Below are 13227 nucleotides of genomic sequence, written 5' to 3' on the forward strand. Positions count from 1 at the left end.
AAAATGGATCAAAGACTTAAATATAAAATCGAAAATGACAAAGATCATGGAAGAAAAAAATAGGGACAATGCTAGAAGCCCTAATACATGGCATAAACACAATATGAACCATAAGGAACAATGCACAAGCACCAGAAGACAGACCAGATAAATGGGAGCTCCTAAAAATCAAACACTTACGCTCATCAAAAGACTTCACCAAAAGAGTAAAAAGACAACCTACAGACTAGGAAAAAATTTTTGGCTACGACAAATCCGATCAGCAGCTAATCGCTAAAATCTACAAGATACTGCAAAACCTCAACAACAAAAAGACAAATAACCCAATTAAAAAATGGGCAAAGGATATGAACAGGCACTTTGCCAAAGAAGATACTCAGGCAGCTAACAGACACATGAAGAAATGCTCACAATCACTGGCCATTAGAGAAATGCAGATCAAAACTACAATGTGATACTATCTCACTTCAAAGAGGCTAGCATTAATCCAAAAAACACAAAATAATAAATGCTGGGGAGGTTGTGGAGAGACTGGAACACTTACACAATCACTTTGGAAATCTATTTGGCACTTCCTTAAAAAGCCAGAAATAGAAGTACCTTATCCAGCTTTCCTGCTCCTTGGAATATATCCTAGAGAAGTAAGAGCTGTCACACAAATACATATATGCAAACTCATGTTCACTGTAGCACTGTTCACAATAGCAAAAAGATGGAAACAACCTACGTGCCCATCGATGGATGAATGGAGAAACAAATTATGGTATATCCAAACAATGGAATACTACACAACGATAAAGAACAACGATGAACCCGTGAAACATCTTATAACATGGACGAAGCTGGAGGTCATTATGCTGAGTGAATTTAGTCAGTCACAGAACGACAAATATTGTATAAGACCACTACTGAAAGAACTCAAGAAAAGGTTTAAACACAGAAGAAAACATTCTTTGACGGTTATGAGGGTGGGGAGGGAGGGGGAGGGTTATTTACTAACTAGATAGCACATAAGAATTTATCTTAGGTGAAGGAAAGGACAGCACGCACTACAGGGGAAGTCAGCACAGCTGGACTAAACAAAAGCTAAGAAGTTTCCTGAATACAATCAAACACTTTGAGGGACAGAGTAGCAGGGGTAGGGGTCTGGGGACCATGCTTTCAGGGGATATCTAGGTCAACTGGCATAACAAAGTTCACTAAGAAAATTTTCTGCATCCTACTTTGGTGAGTGGCGTCTGGGGTCTTAAAAGCTTGGAAGCAGCCATCTAAGATGCATCAATTGGTCTCAACCACCTGGAGCAAAGGAGAATGAAGAACACCAAAGACACTAGGAAAGTATTAGCCGAAGAGACAGAAACGGCCACATAAACAAGAGACTTCATTAGCCTGAGACCAGAAGAACCAGATGGTGCCCAGCTACCACCAATGACCGCCCTGACAGGGAACACAACAGAGAGTCCCAGATGGAGCAGGAGAAAGGTGGGGTGCACAACTCAAATTCTAGTAAGAAGACCAGACTTAATGGTCTGACTGAGACTGGAGGTACCCCAGAAAGCATGGCTCCTGGATTCTCTATCAGCCCAGAACTAAAACAATTTCCGAGGCCAACTCTTCAGACAGGGATTGGACTGGACTGTGGGACATAAAGTGATACTCGTGAGGAGTGTGCCTCTTAGCTCAAGTAGATACAAGAGACTAAACGGGCAGCTTCTGTCTGGAGGTGAGATGGGAAGGCAGAGAGGGTTCGGAGGTGATTGAATGGACGTGGGGAATCAGGGGTGGCAAGGAGGAGTCTGCTGTCACAGTATGGGGAGAGCAGTTAGAGTCACATAACAACGTATGTATAAACTTTTGTATGGGAAAAAAATTTTAAAAAAAACAAAAAACGTGTTAGGCTGAAGCTGTGTGGAGCTCTCTTGGAGAGTGCTCCTGTAGACTAAGACAACCCAGATTAGAATTTCTAATCTACACTCTTGCCTCTCAAAGTCTCATTTTCCAGTTCCAAAAAGAAATCGACTCAGGCATCCTGAACTGTGGCTTGTTCTGGAATGGAGTCAGACATACCAGCAGTGAATGCCAAAGACATGCCCTTAATAGCATGTGCCATTGAGAAGGTTTAGTTGGCTTTTCCTGTGGTCTCTCTCCTCCTACTCTGCCATTTCTCTTGGACAAAGCAACTGCTAGAGCTTGACTTGGAAACCTGACCGTGCCGCACAGCTGATTTGTCTCATTCTCATTAGATGGTTTCAGTTGTATAGTTTAGAGATTAAAATTTCACAGACACGCACACCCTTCCACAGGGCAGCAGGTTTTTGGCCAGTGAAAAATTAAGAATACTGAATCCCAGGGTTCAGCTGTGGTTGGTTGGTTTGACGAGTGTCTCACAAAATCAAAGCAAACCAGAAACCAAACCAGTTGTCGTCAAGTCGATTCCAACTCCTGGCGACCCCATGTGGGTCAGAATAGAACTGTCCTCCATAGAGTTCTCAACAACCGACTTTTTAGGAGTGGATCTCCAGGTCTTTCTCCTGAGATGCCTCTGGGTGGATTCGAACCTCCAACCTTTTGGTTAGCGGCCAAGTGCTTAACCATTTGCATCACCCAGGGACTCCACACACCAGAGCAGAAAGCAACACAAACAGACGAAGTTTAGTGATTAAAAGCATGGTCTTTAGAGTTAAGCGGCCTGAATCTGAAGCTCAGCTCTAACATCCCTAGGCCAAAATATTCAGTAAACTAATTAGCATCTCCATATTTTATACATTTAAATTGTGGAACACAGCTATGTCTCCATAATTTATGCAAAATTCTATTTGCATTTTCCAGCTACCACTTTCTCACCCCAGCTGAAAGTTACTCAATCTCCCTAAGAATGTGACTAATAATACTCATCTATCAGTATTGTTGTCAAAATCAAATCAAATAATAATATATGGTTAAAACAGTGTCTGGAAATTCTCAATAAATTGTTGCTTCCCTGCCTTATGCAGTGAATGCTTTAGGATGCTAGGAATGACAGACCAAATCCCTTCCCCTCTTCATTTTTATCACTGGCACAAATGTGTATGTTAAAATATCACTATTGCTCTCATTGGAATTCTTTGTGTTTTTGTATTACACTGAAAAAAAATTAAAACTTTCTTGCATTATCCAAAATTTAACATAAAAGGGCTAAATGTGCAGTAAAATACTCAGTCACCTTATATTTCATAAAATTACAACAGTGAAATAGAAATTACATAGTTTGTAAAATGTAAAATACATGGCATATGCTTTTCCAACTAACATCCCTCTCCCCGTATCCCAGCCCAACCTGACACTCATCCCTGCCTTCCCCACAAAAATGTGTTTTTTTCAGAATAGAAATATATTACCCACTATGGGTGATCTCTGGAGCCCTGCTGGTGCAGTGGTTAAGAGCTCAGCTGCTAACCAAAAGGTTGGCAGTTGGAATTCACCAGCTGCTCCTTGGAAGCCCTATGGGGCAGTTCTATTCTGTCCTACAGGGTCGCTAACAGTTGGAATCAATTTGATGGCAACGAGTTTGGCTTTTTGGTTTGGTTACAGGTAATCTCCAAGCTGATTATAATTCTGTATATGTCTTTTACCAGTTTCACGACTAATATTCTCCTACACACAAAACACCTTTGATTAAAAAAAACAACTTAAAACACCTCAATGAGGACAATCATTCATTTTATTTGCCTAAATTTTATAAATGATAAAATAGAAAAAGAAAAATCTATCTCGGGTTAATTCCTATATTTGTTATGTTAAGATGGAGCAAATCTTACTTTTTTCAGTTGTTCTTACAAATTTTCAACACTGTTCTCCTCAGTAAAGCCTATCATTGGCCTTTCTGATTACAGAAGGGTTCTACGACACAGACTTGAGCACAGCACCATAAATAATTTCTTACAGCTTTTCACTTCCTTTGAAACTATAACTTGTCTCATGAGCTAAAAGATATCCGATTACACAGTGCTAAATCCTGAGATTCTCTTCCAGCAACTAAATCACGGATTCCAGTGCCAGATTTAAGCTTACTGACAAAGTTCCAATGGAATACCAAGGTGAGATTTCTCCAGGAAGAAAATCAAAGACATCTTGACAGTTTAAGTGGCTCCAACCCCTTCCATCTTTCTACTTGTGTTTTAATCCTGAGAAGCCCTGCTTCATCCAGGAGTTCTCTATTCTTAGCTCACCTCAGTGCTTCCTGGGAAGACCTTCTTCCCTACTCCACTCCCATAGTTTCAACCAGTTGTCTTTTATGCAGCTAATTCCTATACCTAAATCTCTAGCCTTTTTGCAAATTTAAATCTATATAACATATTTGAAAAAACACACATTTAAAATCCATATGTATGTGTGTATATACATATATATGTATATAAAACCCATTGCTGTTGAGTCGATTCTGACTCATAGCCACCCTACAGGACAGAGTAGAACTGCCCCATAGGGTTTCCAAGGAACAGGTGGTGAATTCAAACTGCTGACCTTTCAGTTAGCAGCCTGAGCTCTTAACCACTGTGCCACCAAGTCTCCATATGCATATCCTATCCATTGCCATCGAGTCGACTCTGACTCATAGCGACCAAACTGGAAACAAATTATGGTGATGGCTGCGCTAAATGATGAACATAATCAATGTCATTGACTTGGACATGTAAAAAATGCTGAAATGGTCAATGTTTTGTTATCCATTCCACTGCCATTAAGTCAATTCCAACACATACTGACCCTATACGACAGAGCAGAACTGCCCCACAGGGTTTCCAAGGCAGTAATCTTTACAGAAGCACCTGGCACATCTTTCTACCATGGAGTGGCTGGTGGGTTTGACCCACTGACTTTTCGGTTAGCAACGAAGTGCTTTACCACTGCGCTGCCAGGGATATATATATATATGTATTTATTTATTGACTCTAACTCATGCTTGAGTTAGAATCCATAAATTTATAGCTCAAGCAGTTATAAAGAATGCCAAAAACTTTTAATGGTACTAAATCCTTTTCAGAAATATGGTTCATAACTCATTCATTCAACAAACTTGAGCGCAGACTCTGCAGGCACAGTCGGGGCACCAAGGGCTAGAGAACAGAGCAGCTCACAGCCCTAAGAGGGCAGACAAAGAAAGCTCCAAGAGATACAGGGGGGCAGGTCTAGGGTGCTGTGGGATCACCAAGGAGGGGCCTGAAGGTGAGGAATTCCCTCCCAAGTTGGGTAGAGGCTCTCACCTGAACCACAGAGGGCCTTTAAGCAGGAAAATATCACAACCAGGTTGTTTTATAAAGATCATTCTTTCCAGCATCATGGAGAAGAGCCTGACCCATGGAAGGGAGAGAAAACAGGAGGCTACACCATAATCTAGGTGGGAATGCAGAGGGACTGAAGCAGTGGCACATAGAGAGGAGGCGACAAGGTCCAAAGTGGAGTAGACACCACAGGAGTTGGTGCCTGGTTGGCTGTGGTGTGGGAAAGAGAGGGAGGCATCAAGGATGATGCCCTGGTTTCTGGCTTGGATGCCTGGGTGGGAGGTGTTTCCATTCACCATGACAGAGAACACAGCACAGGAAGGGTATGTTGGAAATATTTTCTAATTTGTTCTACCAGCCTGGTTGAATTGGGTTCACCTCCTCTGTGCTTCTCACTAACTTGTTCTGTCCCTTGAACTAGGCTGTGAGCCCCTTACGGGCTAAGGCAGTATTAACTCAATTCTCCATCCCTGATCTCCTGTTAGTTGCTGTTGAGTCAGTTCCTACTAGTGGTGACTCCACATACAATAGAACAAAACACTGCCAGGCCTGCGCCATCTTCACAATCCTTGGTATGCTCGAGTCCACTGTTGAGGCTACTGAGTATTTTGAGTGCTTCCAACCTAGGGGGCTCATCTTCCAGCACTATATCAAATAATACTCTATTGTGACTCATAGGGTTTCCATTGGCTAATTTTCAGAAGTAGATCACCAGGCCTTTCTTCCTGGTCTGTCTGAGTCTGGAAGCTCTGCTGAAATCTGTCTACCATGGGTGACCCTGCTGATATTTGAAATTTTGGTGGCATAGCTTCCATGTCATAGCAATGCGCAAGCCACCACAGTATGACCAACTAACAGATGGATGCGGCGGTCTGACCCTGACCCTAGCAGGACCATAACATGTGTTTGCCAAATTAATAAAAGAATGAATGATCATGCTTGTGCTCCATTTATATATTGTTCCTCAATAGGACTAAATGTAAAAACATCTTCCAGTTTCTGATCTAGAAAACTGTGGAGTGGAAAGGGTGTGTTGTATGTACATGAACTCCGACAGATAAGTATTGGTGTAAAAAATCTTCCTCAGACTTCTTTAGAAAGATCAAATTCTTGTACTAAAGATCGTTCCTTCCTTTGAAATTTGTCTAGCACAGTTCGCAAGCTCTTCGCTAATCTTTGCTTTCTGTTCTTTCTGGAAGAATCAGTCCCGTTCCCAGGGAAACGGCGGTGCAATTCTGCCTGTCCTCCAACGTATTCCGTATCAGCTCCTCTGCTCATCATGGTAGGGCCCCCACCCACTCCAGAACTGGGCCTTTTCTGTAGGTGTCTCCCAGCTGCAGCAACTCACTTGCAGAGCTTTCTGACAGTTTTCTGAAGCTGCGTTAATTAAGTTTCCCAGCTAAGAGTTACATTCTTCCTCCCACACACATTGAAAATCTTATTTTGGGCTCAAGTTTCTTACTTGATGAATTTGGCTAGAGGGGTAGGGCAGACCCCAGGGCACCTCACACTGCCCAAGAGAGGATGGAAGGACAGAGTGATACTTCCACCTTCCAACTGCTGCACCTGCGACTCGCCACAGCAAACCAAGTGCGTATTTGTAACAGTCCCTCCTCGTGCAGAGGTTTCTCGGGGCTCCGACAAGAACCTCTTCTCCCACTACGACCCAATCTTCCTTTACACTCCTGCCCATCCACAACTTCTTCCCCAACATCAAAGACTACCTGAAACTCCAGCTCTCCCTCCAGGGAAGGGCCATGAAGACACAAGACTTGCCACCTCAGCTCAGTCGCTCACTTCCCTGCACTGAATAATGACGCATCCTGTAAATATTTAGCTTTCCATCTAGACACAGTCTACTAGAGGATAAACAGACTCTCCTCATTGGTTTGTTTGTTACTTGTCAATATCACCGTCTTGAGTTTTAAGTCCAGGAGCCCTAATGCTGACGATCGTGTCTGCTTAACTGGATTTATACAACAGCCTACAGTGGAACAAAATGTGGTCATTTAATACTTTTTATAATCCCTCCTGATCACTCTCAAATTGATGCCTTCCTCACCATCGCTTCTACTACCCCCTACCACCAATCCTCATCACTTTATTGGTATAATCCCATAACTTTGAAAAGCCTGAGTCCCCCAGCCTCGGGTCCCTACCCACTCCAATTTATTCTGTAAACAAAATGCTACTTTAAACATGGCTCTTCCTAGCTCAAAAACCATCAGAGCTCTGCACTGCTGGTAGAAGTCCACACGCACCCTGGCATCCAAAGACCTCTATGATCTGGCCCAATTTTATGTATTCCACTTTCTTTCTCTAAATGTGAATATGAATCTTTAGCTTCAATTAAGCCTGTCTCCTCTTCACACTCCCTCAAACACATCGTGAGTAGTAATGTCATTCCAGAATATGGAGCCGGGAGTCAGAAGACCTGAATTCTGGTCTCACCATCTTGGTTACTTTCTCGTCTTATCGTCTTAATTCTCTGAGTTTACATCCTCATCTCTTTATCAGAGATGAAATACTTCAGAGAGAGGATGAGGGGGTCCCATGAAATAAAGGATGTGAGGGAACTTTGATAGTGCCAAAGGGTTAGGTCAACACTTTATTTAATATAAATATATATATAATTATTATATATTTATATATTATATATTTATTTTATTACACTTATAATTCCCTTTCCCCCCAACACACATACACACACACAGAGAGCAGGGTTTTTACTCTATTTCTCTAGCCAGGAATATTCTGTATCTCTCTCCTCTCTGCTCAATCTATATTTAATTATTACTCAAATTAAGGTCCAACTCAATTTCTACTCCCTCATAAGCTCTGTCCTCATTATTCTCCACAATGATTTTCCTCCTATCATTTTTATTCTTTACACATCAAGCATCCCAGCCATTAACATTAAACAATTTCTTGTGTTCTCAGTTTTCAGGTATGTAAATCCTATCTTTAAAAAGTACTGTACATTAAATTCACCAAGGACCAAATCTTGTGTTTCATTATCCCTCACAAGACCAAGCACGGTGCTGATTGCTATAAAATTAACCTTACAAAATTAACAAATATTTGCTGTACAAGGACAATAATCATATTTGAACATTTACAGATCGCTTTACAGTTGCTAAAGCCCCTTCAACATCAATTAGTTCGACCATTGGATCCTGACAAAACCCTGTGAGATAAGGAAAAAAAAAGAAAAACAGTTGCTGTGGAGTTGACTCTGACTCATGGCAATCCCCTGTGTGTCATAGTAGAACTGGGCTCCACAGTGTTTTCTATAGCTGATTTTTTGGAAGTAGATTGCCAGGACTTTCTACCGAGGTGCCTCTGGGTAGGCTCAAACCTCCAACCTTTCAATTAGCAGCCGAGCATGTTAACCATCTGCACCACCCAGGGATTGCAAGGTAAGAATGGCAGATATCATATCTTTATCTTACAGATTTAAGAAACTGAGGTTCAAAAGGTTTCGTGGCTCAACTAGGGTCACAAAGAGAGTACCAGGCAGAGCTGAGATTCATCTGGGTCTCATGAATCTAAGAAATTTCACAAGCTTTTTGTTAATTGTTCACCATGTTGGAACAAAGGAATCAGTGCCTTTTCTCCTGGAAGAATTTATGCCACAATACGTTTCATTATCCAAGGGAGAAGAGATTCACCTTGAGGCCTTAATGAGCAGTTGCTCTCACAGAATACTCACTAGTAGGGGCCACGATTCTCAGGCTCTATTAAATCCAGACCCTGAGGCAGATGCTCCTGCATGTGTCTTTCCATGCTGCCTGATTCTATGGTTCAGTTGCCATCAAGTCAACCCCGACTCATGGTCACCCCACGGGTGTCAGAGAAGAACTGTTCTCCATAAGACGTCCCATGGCTGATTTTTTCAGAAGTAGATCATCAGGCCTTTCTCCAATGCACGTCTGGGTGGACTCTAACCTCCAACCTTAGGGTTAGCAGCTGAGCACATCGACCATCTGCACCATCTAGGGACTCCGCCTGATTTTTCAGGGCAAAGTACCAGCCTAGGGTGACAGAACTGCCAGAAGGTACTCCAAGACAAATCAGTCTGAGTTGTGAACAGTAATGAATAACCTGAATTTTTTTAGGGACTATGAAAAACAACCAGAACTCTGTATATAACATAAACTACTCTCTTATGTTGTTATGGACTGAACTGTATGTCCCCCCAAAATACATGTTATAAATCCTAACCTCTGTGGTTATAATCCCATTTGGGCATGGGTTGTCTTTGCTATGTTAATGAGACAGGATTAGTGTAGGACGTATCTTAAATCGATCTCTTTTAAGATATAAAAAGAGATTAAACAAACAAACAAGAGCAGCAGAGATGGGGAAAGACTGATGCCCTGCCATGTGGAAATCTCCAAGAAACCAGGAAACTAGCTAAAGAGACAAGGACCTTTCTCCAGAGCTGACAGAGAGAGAAGGCCTTCCCCGAGAGCCAGCATCCTAATTTGGACTTCTAGCCTCCTTAACTGTGAGAAAATAAATTTCTGTTTGTTAAAGCCATCCACTTGTGGTACTTCTGTTATAGCAGTGCTAGATAACTAAGACATGCTCGGTACAACTAGTACAAAGGTTTGCTGACCATCTACCCATATACAGATTAAGGATGTAAGAACCTTCATGTATCGAAACATATTCTATGTCCTTAAAAGGCCTGTTTAGCCTCTCAGAGTGGTTCAGGACAGCACGCTGTGCTTACTGAGATAGTACACATATTTAGCATTGCTGCTCTGACAGGTCAGCTTCCGATTCAGCTTCAGTTGAGTTACAAGTTGAATGTGTTCCTTGGTTCCAGGAGAAGGCTGCTGCTAGACGCCAAAGCTCTATACACAACTTCAATAGTACACTGAAGAGAATCTACTTTATTGTGAAAATCGATATTCCTCAACTGAGTCCTATATGGTTAAAACTGTCTGTCTAACCCCAGTAGTAAGTCTCACAATTTTAGTCTTTTTTAGCATGCCATTACTATTTTAAATATTATAACACTGCAGGAGTTTTTCTTCTACCCATGAGTTGTACGCAGTAAAGTACAATTTCATGTACAGAAAATATATAAATAGTCTTATCCTTGAACTAAACACACCCTTGAAAGATATGGTGAGCCCTTTGAAATGCCTGTACCTACTCAGGCTAAATCCAACATTTTCTGGCTTGCTTCCTTTTATAAAAAGCACTACACTTTTACTAAGTCCTTTTGCAGCAAGGAATTCCACACGAGAGAGCAAGGATTACCACAGCCCATGAAACTCTCTGAACTGTGGATATAATTAGGCAGCACATCCATTATAATGCTACAGACGTCATCATGTGTTACCAGCATCTGTTGACAGATCTCATACCCAGCATATCACTGAAATGGCAAGTGTGGAGAAGGTAGCCCACAATAGAAACAATGGCATTTTATCCTTCACTTGTTCCAACAGTTTGTCTCATAGGACATAAATAGAGGCCACTGCTCTGGCTGCACTGAGCTCACAGTTCAATATTATTTTACTGACTTGAGCAGGTTCTATACCAAAAGTAGAAATTGCGTATCTTCTGGAACTTTTCAGTCTGTGTCCTGGTGGAGTTTTTGTTTTTCCTCCCAGCATCTATAACACTCAACCTATCTTAAAAGGGAAAAAAACCAACAAATTCTCACTCTAAACGTCTTAGCATTACTTTAAAATAGAATCAGGCTGTATGTCTGTTTTTAAATAATATACTTAAAATGCTACACAATTATGATAGTATATTCACACAGGGATCCCAATGCCATTATATCAGAAAATATCATGAATAGATTAAAAAATTAATTGAATTAATTAAAAGAAGACTTGCCAATTTGGCCTTTGGAAACTCACATTAGCTCTATCCTGCTATTGTACTGTACTTCAAAAAATCAAAATTATTAAGAATCATTGTGATTAGACCATTACTTTCCAAAATTATGGGCAGACTACCTGTCCAATTCCTTTGCTATTTTATTATTCTTCATAAGGAAAAAAAAAAAATGAACCCAAAGGGCTAGGAACTTTTAAAAAATCCATGAAAAAATGTAGTAATGAAAATCGTGAAAGAAAAACTTTAAAAAAACACTTAAAAATTAAAGTCATTTTTTAAAAACTATATTAACTTTTCGCTGACTGATGATGCATCAAACTTGTCCAGATGACTTGTTACTACTCCTCAGGCCACATGTTTCTCTCACGATAAATCCTTTAAAAAACTGTAGGTGTGAAATGTTGTTTCCTTCATAAATTCAGCATCTATTTATCACTCTCATCCTCTTGCTTCCAAGAAAGGAAGGGATGGTAGAAACCTTAGGAAATTATGAGGTGAAGATGGAAATGCAGCTAAATTAGAGCTTTAAAATAATAATAAATGGTATTTAAACAGAGACGATAGCCACACACACAAAAAGAGAGAGTAATCTTGACATAAAAATAGTGCTGGTTACTTAATAATTATCCAAATAGAGGACCCCTTTCCTTACTGCTAACACTATGGGTTGAGAGAAGTATGAGATACATGTGTTTTCCACCGTCATCAATTCATTCACCATACACTATCACGCAATCACCCCCTGGGGCAGCTACGAAGAGCTCTTTCCACTTACACATATGGTCCACACAAGTTATCCACTTAAAACCAGTCCCTTAGGAGGGAAATTCATTTGGCCCCACTCCAAGAAAAATAAGGGAAAAAAATTAGAAGCACTTTGCTTTTGCCACGACACTGTCATCGAAGGTTGGGTTAGCAGGTATCTGCTGGGAGCCTGACCCGGCCAGGCTCCAGCGCCAGTCCGACAGAAGGCGGGATTAGCATCCCCAGTGAGCGTTCCCAGCTTGTCCCGGCCAAGAGGATCAAGAAGAAACCTTGAAATAATGGAATGTTCCATTGGGCCCCCGGAGTGTGCCAACCAGGATGGGCAGGGAGTTTTTAGACCCGGCTGACTCCTCTGTCCCTGTGTGCTTACCTCAATGAACTATAAATAGAGTGTGAAATAATTATTACTTTATCGGGTAATAGCTCCTATTCATACAGCATCCCTCTCTAAGGAGCCCGAAACATACAACGAATGATTTTGTTACTCTCTGGAGCAGCCCTGTGAAAATCTGAACAAAGCTGATGCTAATTTGATCTCTTTTAAGCTAATTTGATCACTTTTATACAGAGAGTGATGGGTTATGAACACAAAGGGGCCCGGAGAGTATGATATTGTGGCCAAGGTCACGCGACTCAAGGAGTCAGGAACAGACCCGAGATTCTCTCAGATTCTGGTTTAATGGAAGTTGGTATGAGAACAGAAACACACATAGCACTTTTCTTCCTTCAGTATTTTTCGTTTTGTAACTCTACGTCACACACACACACACACTCACGAAGGGCACCCAGTTTCGTAATTGTCCCTGGACGTATTCTCCTCTCTAATGGGGTTTCTTATTGGGGCTACGCTGACACAGGACAACACACCCCTAAATAACCCTCTCAGCTAATCCACACAGTCAGCGATGCCCACCGGCCGGGGCCCAGCGCAGGGTCAGGGACATACTGACAGGGGCCGCGCGCGCGTACGGTGGTCCCAGACCCCTTGCTGACCTTCCTCTGCTGCTTCTCCCAGGCCGGGTCCAAGAGCAGGTCGCGGTCCCACTCCTCCTCCTGGATCATGTACTCGTCTTCATCGTAGACGTAGTTGTACTGCACGCCGGGCTCGACCTGGTTCATGGTGCTGGCTGGTCCGGGCTCGGACGGTCGCACGGACTGACAGACGGACGGACGGACAGAGACGCGGCCGGGCCGGCGGGGTGCGGCGGGCAGGAGGCTGTGTCCCAGGTGGGGCGCGGGGGGCTCGGGACAGGCGACAGCGGCGGGAGCTGGCGGGCGGGCGGGCGAGCGCAGAGTGACCTTCGCGCGGGCTCTTGTGTGGGCGGCACGCCTGGGC

General features: G+C 42.3%; 1 protein-coding gene across 1 annotated transcript in view; it reads right to left on the reverse strand.

Moving 5' to 3' along the window:
* Positions 1-13010, reverse strand: part of ACTN2 (actinin alpha 2) — a 79554-nt gene extending 66544 nt beyond the window's left edge. The window contains exon 1 of the mRNA XM_004372792.2: positions 12885-13010. Coding sequence (XP_004372849.1) covers positions 12885-13010 — 126 coding nt within the window. The remainder of the gene's footprint in view (positions 1-12884) is intronic.
* Positions 13011-13227: the final 217 nt, after the last annotated feature.

Source organism: Trichechus manatus, unplaced genomic scaffold (genome assembly GCF_000243295.1).
Source record: "Trichechus manatus latirostris isolate Lorelei unplaced genomic scaffold, TriManLat1.0 scaffold00021, whole genome shotgun sequence".
In the NCBI taxonomy this organism is placed as follows: domain Eukaryota; kingdom Metazoa; phylum Chordata; class Mammalia; order Sirenia; family Trichechidae; genus Trichechus; species Trichechus manatus.